The sequence below is a fragment of the Anas platyrhynchos genome, chromosome 3, assembly GCF_047663525.1.
Source record: "Anas platyrhynchos isolate ZD024472 breed Pekin duck chromosome 3, IASCAAS_PekinDuck_T2T, whole genome shotgun sequence".
Taxonomy (NCBI): Eukaryota; Metazoa; Chordata; class Aves; order Anseriformes; family Anatidae; genus Anas; species Anas platyrhynchos.
This window is the reverse complement of record NC_092589.1, coordinates 8,109,237-8,135,854: the sequence shown is the minus strand read 5'-3', so window position 1 is coordinate 8,135,854 and position 26,618 is coordinate 8,109,237. Positions and strand designations below refer to the sequence as shown.

The 26,618-nt window shown below is 42.7% G+C and overlaps 2 protein-coding genes and 2 long non-coding RNA genes across 13 annotated transcripts in view; 1 reads left to right on the top strand and 3 right to left on the bottom strand.

Moving 5' to 3' along the window:
• The window catches only part of PLCB4 (phospholipase C beta 4), a 231,450-nt gene extending 224,256 nt beyond the window's left edge, over window positions 1-7,194 (bottom strand). Inside the window, exon 1 of one of the 2 annotated variants that reach the window (XM_072035240.1) lies at window positions 7,174-7,194. The gene's annotated coding sequence lies outside the window, so the exon portion shown is untranslated. The remainder of the gene's footprint in view (window positions 1-7,173) is intronic. The other variant, XM_072035243.1, reaches the window with a different exon arrangement.
• The window catches only part of LOC113843373 (uncharacterized), a 68,187-nt gene that overhangs the window by 22,162 nt on the left and 19,407 nt on the right, over window positions 1-26,618 (top strand). The gene's annotated exons all lie outside the window — the stretch shown is intronic.
• LOC119716458 (uncharacterized) lies at window positions 14,988-17,726 on the bottom strand. Its single transcript, XR_011807955.1, has 3 exons — window positions 17,146-17,726; window positions 16,146-16,289; window positions 14,988-15,838 (listed from the first exon to the last, which is right to left on the bottom strand). It is a non-coding gene; the product is annotated as an uncharacterized lncRNA (long non-coding RNA).
• PLCB1 (phospholipase C beta 1) overlaps window positions 19,186-26,618 on the bottom strand; it is a 376,029-nt gene continuing 368,596 nt past the window's right edge. For 3 of the 7 annotated variants that reach the window (XM_027455554.3, XM_072035249.1, XM_072035247.1), the window contains one exon: window positions 19,186-22,523. In XM_027455554.3, coding sequence (XP_027311355.1) covers window positions 22,293-22,523 — 231 coding nt within the window. In that variant the 3' untranslated portion in view covers window positions 19,186-22,292. The remainder of the gene's footprint in view (window positions 22,524-26,618) is intronic. The other 4 variants (XM_027455555.3, XM_027455561.3, XM_027455560.3 and 1 more) reach the window with 4 other exon arrangements.

The following is a 26,618-nucleotide window of genomic DNA, read 5'->3' as shown; positions in this document are numbered from 1 at the left end:
CTTTATTTCACCATGTGGGCAGGTCAGAGCTGTCCTATTCCTGCAGTCACAAGCACCTTTGGGACCAGATCTCCAGACTGGAGGAGATGAGGTTGTTGTCCTGAAAATACACTGTTTGGAAGATCACATGGAAAAATCATAGGAGGACAGAGTTCTTATGGACTATAGGTTCAATACTATGTCAGTACAGCTTTACGCCTTCCCCTAATACACTTTCGCTTCTCATTTATCAGTCCTGCCTCATGAAAACACTGCAACACAGACATGTTCATCTCTCATTCTTTATATGGTGCCCCAAAGAGCACAGACACCCCTTAGCACCTGTCAAATGCCTGTGGTTTGGTACACATTGCATAGCTAGTACAATCTAGCAGATCTTCTGCAGGAGTACAGAGGTCAGAGGCTCACTAATTGGCAATGTTCTTCAGGATGGTCCTTGAAGTGATCTAAAGGAATGTGTCTGGACTGAATAGATCTTATTTTTCAGCATCCCAGTGGGTGCTGACCTGCTGACAAATTCTCGCACTAAAATAGGTATGCAAGGAGTCCCACTGTGGTGGAAACTTCAGCTGAGCAAGGCTAATACAGAAGAACTACAACTTAATCTCTTGCTAATTACAAAAAGTGTGGGCCTTGCCCAAAGGAAAGGATGCACCAAAATCACAGAAGTGGTTTCTCAGGGCAGGAATTATGTCCTTGTATGAATTTGCCTGTAAAGTACACTCCAAATGCGTAATAGAAACGAGTGATACAAAAGTACGCAGCAATAAATACTGATGGCATCCAGACACCCTACCTATCAGCCAGTACGTTGGAAACCTGCTAATTATCTTCCCATAACCAGTCCCAACCTTCAACCCAGCATCTTACCGTAGTGCAGTGCAATGATTTTTTTCAAAGGAGACTTTCTACAACTTAAGCATCAAGATTATACTTATGAAAGAAGTTAAAGGCTGTTTCCAATAGTAGTCAGAAATCCAACAGGGTTTCTGAACTGAGGAAGTGTTATGGTAACAGACTTCTGAGTTGCATGTCTGCCTTTAGTTCATGAGACTGATTGGTTCATTAATAGCACACACGGAAGAGCAACTTACAGGTACTCACCACCATCTATCTATACATGCACACATTACTGCTACAATTATGCTGAAGGCACAGGGTGCTTGCGCACTGGCATTATGAATTAGATCGCTTCCATTCCCTCAGCTTTTATAACTTGGCTATAACAAAATAAATCGCAGTGTAGGGAGCTGGCAAGTTATGGTTTGTATTTGCAAGAGAAGGATGCAGCGAATAACTGTGTGTAGCATTTTGTTCTTTGTACTGAGTGTGTTACAGTACAAAACCCTTCCTTATTTTTCTGTAAGCAGTTATGTGTAAACTAAAATAGCAGCTATCTTAATGCTGTCCAAACCTAGCTGTTCTCTGATATGCAATTTGGAGATGCCTAAACCTAGTTTGTAAGCAGCTTCTTCCTGCTTAGTGTTAATCCTGGGGATAAAAGGAAGGAAAAATAAAAATATATTAAAAAAAATCTAACTGACATTAATGCCAGGATGGCAATGAAATTGCTTTTTACTCAGCTGTGATGATTCAAACATCATTTGTACTTGGGAAGCAACATGAGTAGTTGGATACTTTTGGATAACACTAGTTTAGCTCCCTTTGGAAACCATTTATGCTAGTCATTTATTCCTGGTACTGTGCTCAGCTGACTGTACAATACATCATCTCATCTCTGAAGAAAAGTTCTACGTAAAATTCCTTCTCAAGCAGTACTTTCCCAATGCAGAATTCTTGCACTTTGTTCTGTGGCAAAGATGGACTTGCTGGTACAACGGAACACCCTTTTCTTTTAATGTATTAAGCCTCAAGGAAGGCTGGTAATTTCCATTTCCCCCCTAAAAACCCAGACCTACTTTCCTTTAAAAACTGATCTTTGCATTCTGTCCCACTCCTGTACACCTCAGTTTCTATAATCAGCATCTTATATAAGAGACCCAGAACTGGGAGCAGTTATTTATCAGTTTTTGCATGCCCTCACTTTCTCCCCAGAGAACACTGAAATAATGTGACAGATCCACGCTTGGTACAAGGGCTGTTGTAGCAGACAGCTTCCTCCTGCTAGACTGAACCCACCATCACCCTAAAATGAATGGCGCTGGGGAAAGATAACCTATTTGTGCTGTTTGCACCGTGGGGTCCCTACTCTGCCCATCACAGAGGTGCTGCAAGACACAGCAGACTCCCAGGGTATTCATACATCCCACCATTGCAAGAGCTGCAGTAAAGTCTCCTGCCTGAACCGCAGAATAACTTGGGGCTTATGATGTTCACAAAATAAGGCCAACCCCAGCAGCAGCACAGGGGCTGTAGCCCACATCCTGGAAGCAAGGATGGGCATGCCAGCTGCATGCCAGATACAGATTGGGGAAGAGGATACAGGCATGTTATTGCCCTCTGCGCTAGTGCCCCATTTTCTGCACAAATATCCATCCCCAGCATGGGAAAGCAGGAGGGTGCTGTGGCACACAGCTGGAGTCAGGCTCCCTCCCAACTTCACCCTGGGAGTCTATTTGTGCTTTTTATTGTTTGCCTGTTTATTTTCAGGTGGCTCTTCCGCAGCCTTGTCACTCAGCTGGTTTCTAACCGACCTGGCAGGTTTTTACTGCTCCCTTCCTGGTTGCTGGCAAAACAACAAAGTGTGGGATTTATAGGCAGCGGCTCCCTCACAGTAGCTGCAAGTAAAGCGTCCTCCCGAGGAGAGGAAGCCTTGCTGACAGCTGCCTCTGTTTGAGATGTCTGTGTGTATTTAGGCCCTGCTCCATCACAGCACTGTAGCACGCACTCAGCATCGGGCACATCCGTGCTGCTGTCACTAGGCTACACAAAGTAAGGTGTATGCTCAAGTCTTTGTGGGCTGTAGGGCCTTAAAGCCCTGCTTTATTGTCCTGGCAAGTTGTGGAGTCATTGTGTAGCTTGCAGTGCCCCAGGTTGATGATTTACAGAGCAGCTGAAGAGAAAACTTGCAGCACACAAGTACCTCTGCAGCAAAAAAAAAAAAAAAAAAGCACAGAATAACCCACTTGATTAATTCTGGGGAGAGGCTTTCAGGAGTGAATATGCATTTATTCTTTTTAATAGGCACTTCGGCCACAAAAGTCTATCGGCTCGGCACAGTTTTCTCTCTGCAAAGCACCAATAGGCAGGAATCACTTCTAGAAGTCAGCAATGCATTCCCTATGAATTGCTAATAGGCACCATACAGGGTGCAGGGGCTAGCAGCAGCCTTCTAGTGATAGATATTTTCTCCAGAATTTAGTCAGTGCTTCCACCCACTCCTTGTCTTGCCTATTCATCTCATGCCAAGCTTTCTTTTTTTCCATTTTTTTTTTTTTTTAATATCTTTGACTTTGTTATGAGAAGTTCCTTTGTGGGAAGCAGATGAGACTAACATTAAACCAGAAAGTTGTGAGGGTTTCTAAAGAGGCCGGCATAGTCTGACAAAAGTTTTATTCCCCACGAAGAAATATCCACTTATTATCAGTGAGCAGACTGTTTGGTGTAGACAATCCAGCAGCCTAGTTTACGCTTTTTACTAGTATCCTCCATGAGCTTTGCTCTTTTGGAAAACTATTTCTTCAGCAAGATGCTGTAACCCAGTGCCCTTAGATCAGCCATCCTTGCCCCTTGCTGGACCACCTTCATTCTGTTTGTTCTCCCACTTCCATAGAAAAACTCCAAATGCAATACAAGCAAAACTAGAAAACCTTAGTTTTTACAGCTTGACACCCAGAAAAAATTAGTCTTACTGGTAAGGGAAATCCGCTTGGTTGCTGAAACAGGAGCAGGAAGCAGCCGTGCTGCATTGAGGCATCACACAGCTATGACTGAGGGTAGCAGCACTCAGCCTTAGAGTTCGTCAGTGAGCCACTGCCTCCATAAGATAACCCAAACCACTTCCTGATGTTTCCCTAAATTGCCTCTGAGTCTTCTGCTCCCCCTATGGCTCAGTAATGCAAGTTCCCTTCACTTTTATTCAAGAACTGCTTTGCTTTTACTGACAGCGTTGAAAATTTGCCTCGGATTTCTGCTAAGTGGAAGTTGGGCCTTATTATTCACTCATTGTCCACAAGGTTGGTCTACAGCAACAAAGAACAGATGTGAATTTGAAATGTAAAGCTACCTGGTGCCATCACCACGTAATCTGTGTTACAATAATGCTCAGTTTTCATCCGACCTTCAGAAATCAGCAGATTCAATTACTTATAGCATTTGCTGAAGATCCTCCAGGGATCTCACCATAAATTATACTGTATTCTACAAATAGATATGACAACACTAATCAGCAAATTAAGTGACAGTGATCATTCCTGCAGAGATACTTAAACATCTGATTGAGCGGGTGTATTGGACCTGCACAGCCTACAGCTTTAGTCTTCAAGAGGTGCAGCTCTCATGCATAGGAAATGTTGACCTTGCAGGCATGAACCTGTAGGTTACCTGAGATATCTAATAAAAGAAAAAGGCTGATGTCTCCAAGCAAACGCTAATAGACATTGATGGATGGTGACTGTAGTCCCATCACAAATATTTTGCCCTGGTTGTTTCTACCCACTCAGCTTTACATGATAATTTCCAGGCTCACCAGAGCTGATGGGTGACTTAGGTGTGACACTTTGTAATTTTATTAATTTTATAAAATTAATATTTTAATAAATATAAATATTTAATTATTTTTTAAATTTTATTAAATCAAATTCAAATTACTCTTTCCCCACAGGGAAATGCCCCCCTGCCCTGCCAGGTAGACCTACGGCAGTACTTTCTGGAGGTGCACTCAGGGGCCTACTCAAGAGTCATTTCTCAGTGGATGTGGACTGGTCCTTGTCCCATCTCTGCCCTCCTTGCCCTGTCAAGTTGCAATGGAAAAGCCTTGACTTTTTAAAACACAGTGCTGTCAGCCAGCTGCTGCTGGGACTGTGCCCCATGTGTTTCACACATAACAGGCACTTCAGCAAAAGCAAAAACACTAGGCTGGGAGGGCAGTGCATAAAAAGGGCAAAGCCAGTGGCTGCAAAAGACCTTCTAGAGGTCATGGAGCAAAGGAGAAAAGTCACTAAAATAGTAGGCAGAGTGCATGAGCTAGTGCATGGTGTATGGGCTGAGTCAGGCTCCAATAGCAGGACTGTAGTGGGGACCAGGCTTGTAAGCCTTCAGCAAAGAAGCATGCAGGAACCTGAGGCTCCGCTCTGCCAGGAAGGTCAGCCAAGCGATCACAGAGACGCATCCTGCACTCGCAGGCAGTGTCACCTTCATGTGGCCCCATCCTCAAGCCTTTCATTAGGAGCAGGTGCCACAGGAGGTGGGGGCAGCATGGAGTGGAGAGGTGTGATCACATCTCCTACTGCAAGCTGTTATTTTGACAGCTCTATTACAGTCATATAGAAACAACTCCTGGGAAGTGTAAAGTACCGTAAAAAAATCCAGGAAAATCATCTGTCCTGCAATATGCCAGCTTTCACAGAGGAATATGACTAAAAGCCAGTGAGAAGATATGTGGTGTATTCTTTCTAGGGCTTTTTCTTTGGCCACAACAAGTTATCATTCACCTGAAGAACACTGTTTCTTCTCCTACTAAGGTCTGGTTAGTCTGTCCCCTGTTTAACTTCATAGCAGCTCTCTTCCCCAAGAGAAGTCTTTTTCTTTGAGCCAAACCAACTTAAGGAATGAACAGCCCTTTTCTGAAATACCTTGCTTGGAAAAGCAAACAACTTATCCCAGGAATCACTATGCTCAGAGTGCAAGTTCAACTCTGATTGCATTCACATGAAGTAACGCAGTTTATGGAAAACACTGCTGTCATTTCCTAATCCAAGTGCCAACAGTGCCAGGTACTAGTACGCAGACACACACAGTCTGATCAGGCCAACAATTTCCTTGCCAGCACCTTGAGAAAGGTTCCTCCCTGTCATTTCTCAATTTAACAGTGGTGTCACATCCTATGTAAACCAAGGTTTATCTCATACAAAAAACACACCACCACTCAAAGGAGTATGATAATGTCTTGAGACATCTCTGGAAGAGCAAACAGAGCCATGCGCTCAGCCCAGAGTGTGACTGTAGCAAGGCAGCTCTGCTGGGACTCAAGCCATATACTCGCACCGCTTTGCTGCTCTGGGAGCCTGCAATTGCATGGAAGAGTGGGCTGCCTGAAGAATTCCTTGCCCTGTTCACCTTTGGGTGACAGAGATCTGTCTGAATAATCCAGCAACATGCTGGAAGTGGATATTCTCAGAACCAATAAAACCAAAACTTCAGGTATTTTCTTTCCTCCTCAACCTACCCCAGCCACACACAGCACTGCGTAGCAACAACATCTTTTAGCTTAACACAAACAATCCTGCTCATTTGTGTTAGCAATCTCAACAGATAAGTATACGCACTCCACTCTTTTTGACCTTTCTCTCCCACCTTTGGAAAGAGAAGCAGCAGAAGTGCTGATGGAGGAGCTCTGGTCACACTCCTTTCCAGCTTCTGGTGGCATTTACTCAACAGTGATAGTTGGTAAGGAAGACACAAACGGCTTGCTAGTCAGGTGCTCATTGTGGAGCACTACCCGGAGGAAATTCCTGTCAAGTACTCTAGACATTCACTGTGACTTTGTTGCATTTTTGCTTCATAAGAGGTATCCTGAAAAGTTAAATTTCATCCCTCATTATTGCAAATTATTCCCACAGCTGAAGTGCTTTTTGTCTTAGGCAAAATACCACAAATTGGTGCTGTACTCTGTTAGTTAAGGGAGGCTCAATCAGCATCGCTCTTCTGTCAAGGGAATGCCTTCTTTCCGCACCTGACACTTCTTGTGAAAGGGCTCTTACCTCAAACGGGAAAGTTTTCAACCTAAGGAGCAGCACCCAAGTGCTGCTGGCAGGAGGCAACCTCACTGGCAGCTTAGAGGTGCTTCAAGTACTCTACAGATTGATGTAGTTATTTTATTTCTTTCACTTACAAACCAATGATGCTATCAAACACTTCCACAGGAGATCAGGTAGCAAGGATTGAACTGTGGGAAGTAACATTGCAACTTGGCTTGGCAAATCCACATGCCATTGAAAGATTATTTCATTTTGAAACAAAAATATAAAATCATTAATTTACCCTCTCACTTACTTGCTCACAAGCAGACAAAAATGCACGTCTGGATAGCTCCACAGGCACGAGGATTCTGGTATCCAAGGGGTATGTCCAGGAACATTCGTGATGCCATAGATAGCAAATAATGGCTTCTACAAACCCCTCTGACGTATCCTTATGCTAGCAACCAGGCATTGTTTTTGAAGCTTTCTTACACCCTTCAGGAGCTGATGAGGGTCGGTCTCTCCACCCTGTCCCACCTGTGAGGCATTAGGATTGATTGGCTCACTCTGTCTCCTGCATTGGGTCGTCTGAGGAGCTGCCTGTAGAAGTGCTGGACGTTTTGTTGCTTCCTAGAATATGTGCCTTTTGTGATTGTGCTATTAGAGCAGGTTTGATAAAGAATGAAGCTCGGTGCCTAACATCTGTCTTTTGAGCCTTTGTGGTACTGCTGGGGAGGTCATGATGATACCTTCTGCTGCACTGAAGTGGTGCCTTTGCAAAAGCATCATCGTTTCACATCTAATGAATTACTAGCAGGTTTTAATGCCGGTGCCAGTTGATGGCACAGTCAGCAGGTCAAAGTGCCTTCAGTATTTTATGGTGCCCAAAAGTGTCAGTTATGTTCTCAAAGTTTAGTTATTCAAACCTCATACGTATCAGCTAGTAAACCCTAATTTCTTGCTTCCCAAACTTCCTTTCTTTGCTCTCTCCAGCAACCTACAGTTTTGCTAATGAGCACGCAGCCTCTGCACTCCTCACAGGACAGCTCTGGGCATAATTCCTGCAGGGAACCTCAGGTGAGGTGTTATTTTACCTCATGGGAGAAGTGTCCTGTTCTAGGGGTCATTTTTAGAGAATGCAGAAGGAAAGGACTTCACCCAAACCCTACAGACTACTGCAGCTTCCAGCCTACACACTTTCTGCCTGTCAAGAGGGTGATACAATCTTGCTTGTAGAGGACTGTACTGCTACAGCCCGTTAAATTGGTGTAGCTGTCCTTGTACATCTGCCTGGAATATGGGAAGAGAAAATGCTGTTGTTTAAGCACATAAGCTCTTCTCACAGCTGAGGCACCTTGAGAATCATTGCAACTCGAGGCCATTTTTAACTTTCTGCTCTAGCCATCACCTTGGCGCAGTTTGCCAAGGGTGGATAGAGAGGCTTCCAGTCTCACAGAAAACGAGCCTTTTTCTTGCTTGCCTTTTTTGTGCACATATTTTTAAGGCAAGGCTTAGTCCACTGGGGCCACAGGCTTACTTGCGGCTTTGTGGGAGGCTCATCGTACAATATTAATATAGTAAAAGCTACAAATAAGACCTTTTGCTTTCTCCCTTCCCCCTTTCCTGTGTCCTCTGCCATGGGTATCACTGCATTTTCTGGATGTTTATACAGTACCTCTTACATCTGGGAATGGTTACAGGAAAAATCAAGATAGGACAGATATTTTAACCGTGGAACACCAAAGAGAGTTTCATTTGTCATGAGCTGGAGTAATTAAAAGTCATTTCTGCATGTTTTGGATGAGGGATTCTGACTTCAGTCAGGGCATGAGCTGTGCAAAGTGCTTATTTTTATAGTTTTGACGTAAATCATGGAATGTTTTCCTTCTTAATTTGGAACATTTGCCCCAAATGTTCCAAGTCTGTGTAGATAAGTCCATGCTCTTTCCTTCCTTACAACATACATCCATACACGCTAAAGCTGCAGGGTTGACTGCCCAAGTTCAGCTGTACTGAAGACAGGACCGGGACTTCTTTTAAAAACAGGAATTTCCAACTGTTTCTGCTGGGTCACTGATCTCAAGTTAGATGCACAATTTTACTACCTGTTAAAATCCCTCTTCTGCTCTGCAGAAGTGCCTTTGGTCATTTGCTTAACAAAACAAACGCGCCTCCCTCCCCCAAATCCAGCACATATACAAAAATAATTTCATTGGTTTTATCTTTTTCTCTGGGGATATTTAAATTGCCAACTTTGCTGAGCTATGCTCTCCCCTCTCATTCTGTTTTACGGGAGATATTCTGTTACAGGGGACTCATGGCAAACTCACATTTTGAAATTTTCCAGAGGATTTAATATTAATGCACATTCAAGAGACCCAAGAAATCTTTCTCTTTTGAAATGGTAATATGCTATCAATAGCTTCTCGAGCTGGTATTGTTCAGCTTTCACAACTAGTTCAAAATACAGTCAGTGCAAACACATCTGATCCCAGGATGACAAAGATATATCATTTTCCAGGTCAATCACTGGCCCAGAGGATGGGCAAATGGTTGTTGGCTCTCCAACATTGATTTGAGAAAACAATTTCAAATCAACCCATGTAATTGTTATCATTTAATGCTGAACTAGGAACTCTGCATTTCCAGCTGTAGCTTCTCTTGCTCATAGAAGGTCCTGCTTGGTCACCAACAAAAAACTCTTGAAAACCATAGGGCACATCTTGAAACCTCTAGAGGCAGATGTGGGAACAACAGAAGCTTTGATTTTGTTTTAATCTAAGTCATTGTTTAGGAATCAGTAATTACAATGAATGACAATGCAAAACCTTTCGAACCCATGAAGCCTGTTACAAATGAATCCACACGTAAGAAAAGGGTTTGTCACATGCACACTTTACTGTAGTATTGGGTGTGCTTTACCACTGATAAATAGAGCACAATTAAATAGTGCTTTCCTCAGTCCCTATGGGTTGTGTCTGTGAAGTCACTGTGATGACCCAGCCAAGGATAAAGGTCAGGTAATGCTCAGCACAACCAAAGAATGGCAAAGAAGGCAAATGAAGCCTCGCTTCAGGAGGCTCCTTTTCCTTCAAAATCCCACCCTGGGCACATGCCACAGCCTGTACACTGCTCCTGCCCTTGGGCTAGCACAAGTGTTTAAGGCCTGCATGGTACATCAGATCAGGGATGTGATCTGGCTAGGAAAGAAGGAATATCTCCTTCATTCCCCTGCAGCCATTTCCTTAATTGCTTCTGGAAAATATGTACAGAATATTATATGTGCAATCTCAGCTGTCAATCTTTGCAGCCACCCAGAGTCAGAAGTGATGGTGCAATATAGCTGCCAATCCCCTCAAGTTGAAACTTGGACTTAGTGTTTAACATCCATGACAAGCCATCAATTAAAATGCACTAAAATCCAACTCTCAAAACAGTTTAAGTGATTAATATTTTGAAGCTGCTCATATAGAAACAAAACATGCCAAAATGTTGGCTAGAACAAGCAACTTTGCACAACAATTTGTTTTACAGAGAGTACTCATTTGTTACAATAAAAAGCATGATGCAATCACCATTTCATTATTAAATGAGTCCTTTTTTTTTTTTTTTTTTTTTTTAAGCAAGTGTGGCAGATATATCTTAGTAGCAATAGGGGATTCTTAGCAGACCTGTGCCCGAACGGTGTGTTGATGCCTGCACACCTTGCTGTACAAGTCTTCTGTCAAGAGAGCAAAGATTTAGCCTGAATCCGGCAGCAGTGATCGCGAATGCCTGGCTGTTAGTATGCCTGAATAGGATTCATTTGCAATCAGATCCACAGTGTGGCTCAAATGGAAAGTTGCCTGGTAAATTGGTGTCATTTAATGTAACTAAGACTAGTCCTGTTCCTGCTGCAGCCGCCAGCAGATTGCAATTTTGTTAGGGAAAGCGGGATCAGGCACTGTTGGCTGGTGCCTGTATTTCTGCTGAGGTAAGGCATGCAAGCCAGAAAGATACCCCAAAATGGTTCTATAGAAATATCCCCCATTCCTTTTTTTTTTTTTCCCTTTTATAAAAATACAGCATACTTTTTAATCAATTACCTGTCTTCTATAGCTCCCAGTGTTAGTGGTTTTATATCCTCCACTGATTTAGAGTCGCTAACTTTGATATTACTGCAAGTGTTATGATGTTTATTGATTTTTTGGAAGCATCATCTCCTGCAGTCATGTGAAAACAGTTTCCAGTTCACAAAGTAGGAACGTTCCCACCTCTGCTGCTTGCAAAGGGAGGTGCAAGAATACACAGTAACTGCTGCAAGCACCGGTAATATTACTGATGATAATTCTTATCATTACAAATAAGAATAAATTTCTGATTTAAATCAGGAAGCCTCACAGATGTCCCTGATTGACTTTTGTGAGTAGGTGGCAGTACCAGGTAATAAGCCAACTCCTACCCTATGTGACTTTGCTGGTCCATCACCCCACAGCACATATACTACACTGATTTATACCATGACAGACTTACAGCCTTATAAACACTTCCCCAGTTCTGAAGGCCAGTGTAAGGAACTAATTTGAGTGAGTGATACTGAGTGCTAATCCTACAGCACTCACAGTTCTCCAAGAGTTCATACCATCTGCACCCATAATGCTGCTGAGATGCCAAAAGCTGACACAGTTTGGACCCATTCCTCCTTTTGGCCTAGGAGTGAGCACAATGTTATCTTTTTCCACTATCTGAAAGAGGCAGATCTGGTGGCAATTTAAGGATCGTATATTATAATAGGCTATGGAAAGAATAATTTGTGCCCTTGAGCCATTCTCAGATCTTTCAGCAAAATCAGACGTCTAAAGGAAAATCTAGTTCTTTGGAGAGCCACAGGGATTAGTAACACGCCCAAGAGGACATAAGGGCCAGACATGATGGGATTAGCGTGATCCACAAGCATGGTTTTGTCATCTGTGACAGATTCAGGCATATACTTCATGTCTCTGTGTTTTATAACAGCCATCTGGAAGTGCAAATGGGAAAAGACCAGGGTATATTTCTATCACAGCTCTGGTTTGTCTTCTTGCAGACAATAACATCACCTCTGGCTTTTGCACAGAGCTGTGGGACGCCTTCTCTGCTGCTGGCTTGCACCACTCCTCTTTCTTTCTGATGAGATGAAAAAAAAAAAAACCTCCTCCAAACCATCTCCTATGCAGAAGGGAGCACTCCAGCATAAACTGCCATTTTAAAAGCCTTTCTTGATGTTGTACCTCCTGGAAGCTGAGCCTCGTGCAAGCCTCTGTGTCCTGATGCAAGCCTATCTGCTCCAGTACAGGCTCAGGATGGGAATAATGACTGGCACACAACCTCTCTGAATGACATTCAGGTGATTTTCAGGCAGCATGCTGAGCCCTAACACTGCCCATGCAGGGTTAGGTGCCAGGTTTTGAAGGCATAAAGCAACTGCAAAACATAAAGAGGGGAGGAGAACCTGACACACTGCAGTGCCATGCAAAGACACCCCCCCCCCCTCTTTTGGCCCTAATACATGCCTAAAACCTTGCCATAGCATGCAGTAGACCTTGGTATGCGTAACTCTGAAAGAGGGGGAATATTCCAATAACACTGCAGCCAAGATAATCACAATCATCAAAAATATGCCTCTGGACTGGGGTGGAGTCCTCAGTCCTGCTGGGCATTTGTTGAACTGTCAAACAAGATTAAAAAAAAAAAAAAAAAAAAATACCTGGTGCCCCCCTAATATCCTGCTGCATTCATGCAAGGAGTAACTAAGACAGATCTGCAACTGTTGGCTTTTGCCTTCTGCCCAATGCTAGGATAACCTCCCTCTGCCAGAAGAAAACAAAACAAAACAAAGGCTGCCTGTTCATTGCTCCAGTTGGGACAATTCCCATTAGAGACAGCAGGATCCATCTCCGGTTCCCTGAGAGCATCGCAATGGGCAGTCACGGTTAAACAGTTGACCTAAGGTAAAGCTAACAAAATCTAACATGATCTAGGTATTAAAAAAAAAAAAAAAAAAAAAAAAAAAAAGGCAAAAATCTTTCCCCCTGTCCAAAAGGGAACAAGACCACCCAACCACCCTGAGTTGGTGTCAATACAGGGTTTTCAGTCCAGCTCCTTCTTGTAACATTTGATGATTCATTAAAAAAAAAAAAAAAAAAAAAAAAAGAACAGCAGAGGATTCCCTAGTGGGCTGTAAGACCTCCAAAGAACTTTTGACAGCATCTCGAGATATTATTAAGTTTTCAGAATAGGTATGTGTAGCACAATAATTAGTTCCCCTGAAGAGACCCCAGTAATTGATGGATTTTTTTCTGATGTCTCTTATGAAAGTATGAAATGGCTCCTCATACAAAAGCAGCATTGGATTTTCACTCTACATGCCAAACAAGCTAAAAATCAATATTAGTGCCTGGCTGGTAAATTCTGACACACAAAGAAGTCTGTGCTATGTGTCAGCAGACAGATTCGCAGCAGTGGAGGTAGTGTGGGCTTTGCCCCAGACCTGAATAAAGGAGCCAAAGGCAAAGAAATCCATGTGCCTGCTGAGAGGGAGGGTGCAGGTGAGGAGGTGGTGGCAGCGTGTAATTCCCCTTGATCTGCAACTGGGATTACAGCTGCTACTCCAGCCTCCAACAATCACCCTCTGTACATCTTAGAGAAACCAGAGAATCCTCATCTGGAGCAACAAGTTACAAGCATCGTCTTATAAAGCCAGTTATTTACTTCCAGTGGTGCTCCAAAGTGCTCAGAAACTAAGTGTGCAATAAATAGGACACACTCCGCCCAGTGGCACTGCAAACATGTTAGAATAAATACCATATGGGCTCCGTGAGTTTTAGGAGTGGGGAGGCAAACCAGCCAGTCAGGCAAGCATTGAGAGAACAGCTGGGGGACGGAAATGATTTTCCTCGCCTCGACCGTCGCGAGTTTCTGCTGAAGCTGCTGCAGAGCGTCAGCTAGTGCCAAAGGGAGGGAAATGTTTTGAGAAATGAAAGTGGGACCCAGGAGAAGGGCAGGAACCTGCCGGAGGAATCAGTTTGTGTGAAAATCCAGCTCCTTTCCTTGAGACGTGCAGCTCCCATGCTGTTTTTAATACAACTATTTTTATGATAGCACTATATATAGTCAAATAGTACATTGCTGTGACTGTCCTAGTGCTTGTCAGTGATCAGAGCACAGGCAAAAAAATACATAGCTGGATTAACTCCGTGTGGCGAGACACTACTGACTGTCAAATTCACCTCAACCCATGGACTATCCCATGACACAGGTGCAGTTAAAGATTTTTATGAGTGTATGTAACATCCACCAGTGTCTGGCCCCATGGCCGCCCCACAGCTCCTCCATCACATGGCCCATGGCACTGTCATCGGGGTCTGTCATCGCCAGTGGGGACCAGCAGCATCCCACAGGAGCTAAGAACAGCAGCATTTCCACAGAGAGACAGATAATTTCCTTCTCATTAGTTACTTTGACACGAGAAAGTTATCATCACTCCCTGATCTGTCAGCAGAATGACAGAGCGGGGAGTTGTTAAGCCTGATACAGGTTTTAAATTATGGAAATGGAAAGACCATTGCTTTGCATGAAATAACTCCAGCAGGAAGGGAGAGAGCACACACACCTCAAGCTGAATGTCCTCAGGGAAAACAAAGTAATTATTTTGTTGCTATCAAGGAGATACCAGGGTATTTTCTTCCTATTTCTAGGCTTCGAAGATAATAGCAGGAGTTAACAGCAGCAAGACAGAGTCATTAGCTGATGAATACTCCAAAGCACTGGGCTAAATCAGGCCCTTTGCAAGAGAGAGCACACAAGATTTCTTAGCAGTGTGGGCTCAATTGCAGCCATTAGGACTTGTTCATCATGCTAAGCCAGAGACCGAAGGCACCTAAATAGTGCTGTATGAGAGGAGCTGGATATAGAAGAACTAGGAGTGCCTTTTCCCACACTAAAAAGAGACTGAACACATCCAAGAAGCACTGTCTCTGGATGAGCAAGGAACACCACCTCTGCTCCCTTCACCCATCCAGGTGCACGGCAGGTCACCATGCTGAGTGACCCGGGGGCTGCTCTTAAAACAGCTTTTATCTAGAGTAGCACAACACCAAATACAGCCCCAGACCTGGGCCTGTTGCCACGTGTAGAACTGCGCCAGACGTGTCCCCCCCCCTCTGCTGGGTGCTGACAGCACAGAGCGTGTGCAGGAAAAAAACTCCTAGGGACTGGGGAAGGGCTTTTCCCTCTTCCCTCTCCGCTGGGTCTGGCAGCTGTCTGCAGGTTTCTGAGCTCTCGCTGCCCTGTGCACTGCAGAAGGAAGCGGCCTCTGTGGCCTCCTCCGGTCTCTAAATCACAGCAGCTAACAGCCCTGCTGCCATTGCAGGCAGCGGAGGTGGTGCTTAAAGACCAGAGGCAGCGTTTTGGAGCAGCAAAGTGAAAGCAGGGGGTAGTATTTATTTACTAAAGGGGAAGAGGCTTCTTCCTACTTCTAGGAGTCCCTCTACATCAGTAGAGGCTTTTCCCCTAGATGGAAAAGGGAGCTTGAGGGACCAAGCTCTTTGCTGAGATCCTTGTACCCTTGCATGGAAATCGTGGCACACACCGGGTGCTGCCTCCTCCTCCTGCTCCTCTCTTGGGCTCTGTCTCCAGCTGTTTCCCCGAGGCCGGCAGGCTGCCCTCGATGAGTCAGCGACGTCTCTCACTGCAGACTTCGCGGCTCTGCTTCCAGCCAGAGTTCATCTGCTCGGCTCGGGTGGTGGCGAGCTGTGAGAGCACTGGGGTTGATTTTCTTTATTTATTGCTCCGAGCTCCTGGGATGCCACAGTTCTACAGATTTATGTCCTTGGAGAGAGGCAGCTTGCTTTCTGAGAGACGTCCCATATAACTGAACCGTAGAGACCATGCTCAGCATTATGCTGCCAGCCTTTGCAATTAAGAGGACATTACAAATCCTTTTCCAAGGGAATCACAGCCTTTTGGGGAAAACAAAACAAAACAAAAACAAACAAACAAAAAACCACTCCAAGAGCAGAACAAGATTGCACTAAGATTCATGGACCTTGAGGCCAGGAGAGACAGCTGGATCACTTAGTCTGGCTCAGTGGCCCTGCAGCCATTGCTCTCCTCTCTGCTGTGCCTGCACAGACTGCATAATGCAAGTAACGCAACGTGGCACAGTCCTCTGCCCCTCAACAATCACCTTTGCTTTCAGTACTTACAATTAATCACCTCTGGTGAGTTTATATAGAAGGAGAAAAAAGAAAGAATATTGTGCCTTGCCTCTAACATCCTTGCGTACAGCTTCCAGTTCTTGTCATGCTTCCAGGAGGTTCAAGTGCTCCTCAGCTTCTGGTGGTTTTCCCGTGAAAGCCTAGATTTCAGCTGTCAATACACAGCACTGGCAGGACTTTTCTCTGCACCTTTCTGAAAATCCAGACACAAAACTTGCACAGCGTATTTCACACCTTTAACCTCTCACGCAGCTGAAAGCAAGTCACCGGCTCCGCTTGCAATTCTCTCAGCTCCAGGGCACATGCTGCTGCTGCCACTGGCAGAGCAGATGAATGCAGCACCACTTACTAACTAAACATGCAATCTTATCTAAGAGTAGAACAAGGCTTGTTTCTTTCTTTCTGTGTTTTTTCTTTTTTCTTTTTTTTTTTTTTTTAAACAAAGAAACAGCTGCTTTGGTCCCTGTTACAGAGGCTATATCTATGTATTTGAGCATGCAAGTTATCGCACTGCATTTCAGAAACACTAATTACATTACAGCTTTCAGCAATGAAACCTCTTCTGCTCATTAGCTAGGCTTGCACCATTGATACAGTAGCAGGGTATAAATCTCTTTGCATTTGTCACGCTGGATTCCATTTGTTTCCAATTAGGGCTTTGTATCTCCTGCGCTACCTAAAGCCCTTCTACCTGCTCTGGCAGGCTCCAGCCAAGGTGACTGGCACCCCTCACCAGGAGGGACAGCATGGTCCCCTCCCCACATTTCACAGCCCATCATTCCACAAAGCCCAAGCCTTTAAAATTGTTTCAGTTACACAATAGGTGACGTGTTACCTCCCCTCCTTTCCTCTTCACTGTTTGCAAGCTGAACACTTGGATTTTTAATTTCTTCCTTTTTTTTTTTTTTTAATTATAATTTTTCTGAGATCCATCTTTCTTAGGACGCTATTCCCATGATTCCAATCCTGATGAACTCAGGAACCGCACCTCTACACCCACACACTTAGAAGAATTGGAATACAACTACATTGTGGAACGTCACACAGACCTTGGGTCTTTTCTCCTGCCGACTGTCCTACCAGTGCACACTGCTACAGAGCTTCTCTCTTCAGAGGACCTTTTTTTTAATCCCAGCACACATTTCTGCAGTCCGCTTCTTTAACTTTGCCAGTGACCATCACCAGCTGCTTTTTGCACATGGCTTTAATTTCCTGCACTGACCCTTTTGCCAAATAGCTATTCCTTCATCGCATAGGAAATCCTCATTCTCTTACTGAGCCTTTTAAGAAGAGAACAAGGCCAGGGCCCTGACCCTGAGGCAAAACTAGATCTAATGATGGCCAAGCAAATCCTGCTGTGTGCATTTAGGGATGCTCCGCTTCTGGGCAGAGCTGGGTAAGGAGGTCAGCATTGTTTCAACTCTGTGGGAAATGGCAGGGTCACAGATGTGGTCTCACTTGGCATTCAGGTGTCTTCTGCGTATGATTAGGGCTAAATCCAGGAGAGGATTTATCTGTTTCTAAATTAACTAACACTTAAGTAACACTTGGTTCCCTGATGCCAGGTGTCAGAAGTGAAAATCAGATGCAGAGTTAGGATCTTCTTACTCCCTCTACAGTTACCAGGGTAAGAAAGAGGTCTTTGAATGAGAGCCCAAACAAGCCACATGCAGTCACTGAAGCCAATCTGCCAATAAGAAATGCTGACCTGAGGTTTGCAGCTGAATCTTGGTGGCTTCTTGGTGGGTTTGCAGACCCCACTTGAAGCTTCAGCAAGGCTTGCTTTGCATCTGCAGCTGCACGAGAGCACACAGCTCTGCCCCTGCTGCCTGGCCTCTGTGACACCATTGTCCCTTTGGTTGGCCTCCAAATAGCTCTTCCACACATCTAAGCTTGTCACCCTCTCTCCTCAGCAGCCAAGTCAGTCTCCTGTGGCCCAAGTACAACAAGTGCTGGGGACGTCTGCTCGGCTGACTGTGAGAATCCTGCCTCACTGAGCCCCACGGGAGTCAGGGGTTATTTCCCAATCCTTCCCATGGCCTGCTGGCTTCTCCTGCTGAGCTTGCTGTCACTGTCTGTCCTCCTCATTATTGGGGTCTCCCCCTCATCCTCCTGAAAGTCTTCCCACCACACTGCTCCCTGACCCCACTCATCCGTGCTGCATTCCTGTCTTCCTCCACTCTCCCGCCTCACTACGCAACAAAGCCTCTGCAGAGCCCCATTCTTGATGGTTTCACACCCCACCATTCCTTCATCAGGAAGGAAACGTACCCATTTTCTCTTCTTTTGCAGCGTTCCACCTCCATTTCTTTCATTTTTTTTTTTTTTTTTTACTCTTGTGTCAAATTCATGGTCTCGATATTCAGCTCTATTCCTCCCTTCTTTTCTGCTTTTACACTGCGCCATGTCCATCCCTCTCTTCAGACCCCATTTCCCCAAACCCTTCCGAGTGAGCAATTTGAATCTAACTGCCTTGGAGACTATTTATTTTAATAGGTATATCCCTTAGTACACTGGATTAATATACCTGCTTATCTCTTCTCCCAGAGATAATTTTTTACCTTGTAAATTAAACGGGGAAAGGAAAGTCAAAAGCCAAAGGAATAGATTCATTTTCCAGTTGTCTCAATGGCCCCTGCAAAGGTACATTTCACAGCACATATATAATTGCATAGATGATTAGTGAAACAGCTGGGGCAATGGAAAGAAGTAAGGCTGCTATAATTTGTTGAGGTAGTTTACAAGTATGGCTAAAAATCATGCAGTTGTTGTCCTACAACAGCCTGTCCTGTAAACCAATAAATATTCCTATCAGTCCATTAGCTGCCATGCACTTTTTCTGTTTTCCATTTCTTTTTTTCAGAACAGCAGCAAATACATATTTTCCCTGGCAGGGGCAGAGGATGTCCTCACATGTACAATTTCTTGTTCTTATTGTAGCAAACACAAGGGCCTGCAGGGAAAACTCATTGGCTTCTTGTGCCACTGCCCTTTTTGAGATCAGAGGGCTTGGTGTAAGGCCACTGAGGTCAGGAAGGTCTCCTGAGTCAACTGCCACTATAGAGTCAATGAACACAGAGAACAACCACTTTGTGTTAAGAAATTTTTATTTGTCCTTTGGATCTGTAATGTAAGCACATAAAATTACAAGTGGAAGAAACATCATGCCACAAAATTGCATAGAATTTTTACAAAAATGTGAATTATGCCTCTGAAACAATCATAGATTGAAGAACCAAAAAAATATGTACAAGTTAACTGAAATATTTCATCCTACTTTGAAAGCAAATCATCAAGGACTAATCAATCACGGACACTATTAATACAATGTACAAGAGCAACACTGATTTCAAAGAAAGGCAAGCAATGATGTCCCTTTAGTTATCTTTCAGTGAATGTTTAGCTAATACATGAGCATTAATTAACATAATTATGAACATGTTAAATCTAAAATGTCTGGCCTTCATTAGAATTTTTAAAATTCTGTTTAAACTGCCAAAAACAAGCTATTTTCAGTAGTGTAAAGATATCTGAAGTGCACAACCTAGTTTAATATAGACAGCTCTATTCTATACAGCATAAAGTCCACGATACAGCATTTCCACACATTCAACACGGAACAAGGCAAATACATAAAAGGCACAAGACTTGCACATCATAAAGACCCTTTTTCATTATCTTACTCTAGTTCAAGTAATATCAATATTAAATGATATCTGTTTCACTGAAATAGTTTGAACAATGCAAGATGTACAGTATTACACACTACCTTACACCTGCAGAAAGTGGCACTGTACAGATATAAAAAAATGTGAGTACAGTAAATGGTCAAATACAAACGTACTGTAAAATGACTACAGCTGATAGTATACTTAATCCAACCAGAAGTTTTTTTTTCTTTTTTTTTTCTTCTTTTTTTCTTTTTTAAAATATAAATAAAAGGTTAATTGGTATTTCCCCAACTTTCTTTGAAGACTGTGGTGAAGTCCTGGCTCCGCTGAAGTCCATGGGAATGTAGCACTGAAATTCAAAGGAGCTAAGATTTTACCTAAAAGCCTGCACTGTACAATGAATTCTATAATGCAATAGTCTTCAGTTTTATTGTGAAGACTGCTATCAGTTTATTCTTTTAATTATTTAGACAGTATGTCATTTTTACTTTATAAAATGCAGCATTACATCTTGACTCTTCATTTTCCATGAATGATTAAGCTTGATTTCAAAGTGCAAAATAAAGATTTACAGAGGATTCACCTTCTCTAGTATTAAGATGGAAATGAGATTGTTGAATTTTATGCTCATTAATTTCATCATCATCAATCAGAATAGTTTTAATCCAAAATATGATTTTCAAACAATGTGCAATTTTATTTCTGCTCTAAATTTAAAAAGAAACATCAAAATACTGTTTGTCGTCTATGATTTGAACTTATATATATACACACTTACTTAACTGAAATTTTAAGCTTGATTTGTATTTTATTGCTTAAATTTAAATAAAATAAGTTACTTTAAAGTACTAAAATCCTGAGGGAAAGGAGGTAAAGTAACTTAACTGTTATAATGTATTTAAATGCCTTTCTACCTAATTTACTTCTTTCTCTGTTTGCTTTTGAATACAAAGTAAGGCCCCAATCTTACAAATGTGTGTGAACATTATTACCCCAAATAGTTCCACTGAACCCAGTAGTACGCAGTGTTAGGTTGTCGATGGGAATTTGCAGGATCAAGCCGCTCCATGCAAATCTGTTTTTTGCCGTAATAAACCTTTTCGCTACGTGGCTGAGGGAGAAGTCTTTAGCATCACGCAGTGGCTTGGGGACAAATAAGAATCCATCTGTAATGTTTCATAATTCCTACTTCTGTTAATATCAGATGCCAGAGAATAGCATTTCTTTACCTTTCCAAATATCCTGACTTTCCTGAAGTCTCTCTGTTGTTTGATATAAATTTCTGAAAATGTGCTGTTACTTCTCTCATGCATATCATACAGTACATTAACTTTGATTGTTCTTATATTAAGAAGTCAGTTAAACGGATTAATATACATTTTTAAATAACAGTGATCAGGTTTTTATATTTTGCTTTTAAATTTCAGACCTTAGTAAAACTGAACCTCAGTCTTAAAAATAATGGAAGATTCTGTTAAATTTCAAATACTGTAGTCCTAAACATTTTATAATCCTATCAAATTCAGTAAGCTTAAAATATGATACTTAAAATCAATACTTTTGTGTCTGCAAAATATATATCAAATTTATATTCTAAATCTACTTTGATTTACAACACTAACACCACAAAAAGAATTTCATGATTCAATGACTATTTTATATCAGTATAACCCAGATGTTAGCTTTCATAAAGACTCTCTATTCACGTATCCCTGAAACTTTTCATTTGGCCAACAGACCATGCTGACTTCAAACAGAAACATGCCATGTGTGTATATAGACAGATGTGTGTGCACATATATATATATATATATATACAAACATATATGCACCCACACAGTGTAACAAACACAGACATACACAGACACTGACAATCTCCAGGCAAATTTCTTCTTTTTGTTTCTCTCTCGTCTCCACAGTTCCAAGAATTTTCAGCAGCAAATATATTTCTTTCCACATGATAAACATAATATCAAGACAGCAAGCCACCAGTGCTTGCAAAGCTAAAAAGGATTAAATGTTTCAGTGCAAATGTAAAATGATGGTACAGCTGTCAAGGTGCAGTTATAAAGTAGGAAACAAATACAATTAAGTACTGTTATAATATTCTCTAGGATCTGTATTAGTTTGGAGCACTTTGCACTGGCACTTCAAAAGGAAATCTGCACACATTTGTCTCTGTTCAATACACTGGTCTTCATTAAACATTCTCAACAGTGAACATGGCCAGAAAATTACCCATTGAATATTGGCCAAAAAAAAAAAGAGAGAGAGAGAGAGAGAGGATGATTAACATATTAATTTTTCCATTACAACTGCACTAAGCTTTAGCATAATAATAAGAGGAAGAATGAGAATGAAGACCTTTGCACAATACTTTATAAAACGTTCCTTTTGGGAAACGTGCACTTGAATGCAGATTCCTCCTGCCTTCCGAAGCACTTCAGTGGCAGCTCACTTTGGGAAAGCAGAGCCAGGCAGCTGGGGAGTGGTGCGCCCTGGTGCACTGATTGTTGCTTGGGCAGTTAAAAAGTAGTATCAAACACTTTTTCTGAATTATCTTCCTCCAATTCCTCTTCACTTTGCAGAGGTTTATGATTTGATTTTCCACTGTCAGATGCCAGGGAAGAGGGGGCAGAACTGTGGTCTCCATCTTCACTGATTTTCCCTTTCATGGCTTCCTGTACAAACTCCAGAATTTCCAAAGGCAGTCTTTTGAATTTGTCTTGATATTCCTGATCAAGTTCCACCTGCAACTGCAACAAAACAAACAAGCTGTCTTCAGTTGTATCTGATGTGACTTACCTTAGATACGGTTGGGGAAAGTACCACATGAGGGGCGGGGAGGGAAATTAATAACTCATTTCTGCATGATTCAAAAATATATTAATTTCTTTTCCATATTAGCACCACAATTATAATATGCCCATTAATAACCATGCAGTCATTGCAAAGCTGAAGGAAAGTGCAGCCCTTTGTGCATAAGACTGGTTTTGGGTATCATGCTTGGCTACCCAAATCCTTAAAATACTCATGGTTTAACTGTATTGGTGCCCACAGTCCCACCGGCTTTCACAACTCCTTATTCAGGTATAGTAAGGATCATGGATAAGCCTTTGAAAGATCATGGCCTTAATTAAGCTTCAGGTAGCAAATCACACATTAATCACACCACAAACATTGCTCAGAGAACAATATAATAACTTGTGCCAAATTTCTTGGGTTGGAGAAACCATTAGGAAAAAACTCAGTTGTCAAAGAGAGTCAGAGAGGGAGGGAAAAAAGTTAAATTACATTTTTTAGGGCTAGATCATGGAAAGTTACATTATCTGATTAATGCAGTATGTGTCTTGGACATTACTAGGGAAAAAGTGTCATATCATCAACAGGATGCAAAAAGCATGCAGAAAGAAATCTGGCTATCAGTCTTCAGGAAGCTGTGGGCCCTTTCCCAGTATTTACTCGATTAGCCTTTGTTTTTAGTGCCCATATAAGGATCTGCATGATCCATTCTTTAAAAAGCGTTAATGCGAATGGAAGTTTCAACTGAAGACAAAGCCAATTTTTTCTTCATGACCAATCTGAACATGGCAGGAAGCAAAAGGGGTGAGTTCCAAAGCCAAATCCTGCTAGCGTGCTGTCCGTCCATCCATCCACCCATCCACCCACCTTAAAAAGAGGGAGTCAGATTCTGCTAACTGTAGCTGCAGCAGTTTTGCAATAGTTTCTTAGACAAATGTATTTTGAGCTGTATTTTTTTGTATAAAGATGCTAGGAATTCTGATTCTTCAGCTCTATGCTTAAGTCTAGTCAATCTAGTTTCAAGTATTCACCCCACCGCGATGGATCTCAGCAGGCAATACACATTTTTACTCAAACATTAGGACCTACGCTACTCTTACCATCCATCTCCTGCCCACAGCATGTGACTTCACCACAACACCTCCCTCTGAGCCCTTCCAATCCCATTCCCTGTGCTTCTGTCCTGGTTTTCATCCTGCATCTCTGACTTTTTTTTTTTTGTGAGGCCTCTTCTCCTTTCTCCTGATGTGCAAATCAATGTCCTTAGCTCACCTGGTCTAGATCTGCATTAGACAAATTTTGCAGCTTTTCTTCCTCAATACCTAAGATCTAGCCTTTTCCTTCTGTTTTCTTCTTCTAAAGCTCATTCCCTGCCTTGTTTCTGGCAATCTTCCCGCTGCTCCAGCCTCCATTTCCCACCTTGGCGACACACTGCTGATAAACACCAACAAGTCTGGTTGCATTAAATACACCACGCTGCTAAAATACACATTTGTATCAAAAGTTACTCAATCACTACCATAGCACCCTTCTTTCACGTGGTACTCTTCTTTTGAACTCTTGTTTTTTTGGCTTTACGTCTAGATATTTTGAAGGGATATTCCTTTTGTCTCTGTTGTGATAACTCTTCCAACAGTAATGTGTTAGAGAGAGAGAAACCACGCTTACAGCATGGTTTGCAGGAAAAAAACCAACAAAAAACAAACAAACTGTGCTGATCGTCCCTCATTGCCCAGCACAACCCATGGGAACAGTGTCCAAGCACTCCCTCCCCCTCCAGGCATCACCTAGCTGAAGCTCCTGTAGGGACAGGCAGCCCTGCACACAATTTATTTTTTTTTTTATAATCTAAGAGTGAAGGGAAAGGCTCTAGAGCACTGGAAGACGAGGCTTTATGTAAGGACATTAAATTCTTTGCACAGGAACATCTGAGCCAGAGGTGGGGATGAAGGGCTGCTCCACCCCCTTGTTGTATATGGAGGAACTGAGCTTGTACATTTGGGGCACTTCTGATATAGAAAGAGGCATGTAAAATCAAAAGTCAGGGAAAATCTCCTGTCTCTTAACTTCCTTCAGAACCTTGATTTGCTTAATTAGGTTCAAGAGCAATAGAAATAATTGAAATCCCTCAGAAACAGAACCTTTTCTGAGCCCAGTGCAACCATAAGCATGTTGTTATAAAGCAGTTGAGCCTAATATTCACCTCCTAAGTGCCTCCAGCGGATAATCCCCCCTAAGTCGAGTGTTTAATAGAAATGACATGAATCTGGAGCTACCTCTCTCTCTTCAGTGTCTCCAGAGACAGTCTATATAGATATCTAATCATGAAAAGGTTGAAGTTAGTTGAGAAGGAACAGACAGTAGACAAGGAGGGTTGATTAAAACTGTAACCGTGTGTAAAAATGAGTGTTTTTTTTTTTTTTTTTTTTTTTTTATTTCAAAGGCATCATCAGTCTTTCCCTCTGCTCAGCTTCAAATAAGCACCTCAGAGCCCATTCACTGACTCCCAAGCTATCACACAGGACTCAGCTGCAAACAAGAGCAGAACAGGTGAGGCTGGGCACACCACAGCCAACCCACTGCCAGACCCAACAGCTCACTGAGGTCTTTTTCAGTGAGCCTGGAGGTTGCAAACCTGCAGCAGACTCACAATGCTTTAGACGTGTGTTTCGCCTTAAACCACCAGCCCCTAACAACACTGGCAAACGGCTGTGGGTCAGGGTTAAAGAAACAAGTTGCTTGCACTGTTTTTTAAGTCTCAGCGTCCTTTTATCAGACAATGATATTTTGTGGCCCTACAGGGAGATGATGGCTCATGCATGAATGGGAGGTTGTCCTCCCATTAGCAGCAGTAGTCATGTACATCTTTTATTCACCTTTCTGACTCTGTGACAAAGTGCCACGTCAGGTACCATTATGAAACACCAGCTGAAACGGGCTGGTGTTGCCTAGAAGTACACGTAGCCTTTTGCTGCTGGCCACCCAGCTGCTTAAAGCGTCCCTGTAATCCTGTCCTGCTGCGCACTGAAGACTCTTGGACCGATAATGCACAAACTGAATAGGTGGCAAAGGGCAGGTGGGCGTGTGGGTGTGTGTATAAAAAGCTCTCTGTACAACCAGCACCCCACCAGCCTCTGGTCCAGTGTGCTCTTACTGGTCAGTTTGCTGTCTACTTGGGTTGCTTCCCAGTGCAAGTCCACCTATCTGCATTTCTTTGCTCTGTAGCTACTAAGCAAGGTGACTACAGCTGCTTTTAGGATTTTAGTGCCTGACAAGGAGGGGAAAATGAGACTAATGATTAGATGGGCAGATCGTTATCTGGAGCACTATTCCATTAACACAAAACAACCTTCTTCCTTGTGTTAGCTCACTACTTGCCCTCTTACTGATCCTCTGGCCTCTCTTTAAACCCCAACAAAAAAAGCCTGTACTGATCAATGTAACCTGTGATCAATCTTGCGGAGGTTGGAAACATTATTTCTTGTTCAGGTAAATCTCATTCCCATGTATTTCATTTACAGGCAATTACCTAATACTTTAAAATTTGGAGCTGTCATTACATGCTTGCAGTGGAGTCCTTGGGGATATGAGATGGATACGTTACACTCTTGAAGGCTGAGGCCATAAGCTTTAACTCTTGCATGTACATTTCTATCTACCTACCCTTTTTTTTCTTACCAAATGGTGCTAGTTTAAAAAAAAAAAACAAACAAAAAACTATCAGATGATGCTTACACCAACTTTACAAAATAGTTATGTATCAGTTTTGTTACCCTCAAATTACAGATGAAAGCAGAGAGATTAAACTTGGGCAGGGATAAAGCTCATGATGTGCCACCCTCAGCTGCATCTGGCTAGAAGGGGGCTCTTCTCCAGTCTATATGACTGTTTATCAAACCGTGCACCTGTCATGACAGGCCTGAAACAGTCTGTGGACAAAGGGACACCAAGTTGTCCTTCCCAGAACTTGTATAGTTTGTGATTATATGCACCACCGCTCCATATCACAGTAGGTATGCTGAGGCTTTGATTACGACCGTCCTTCCTCT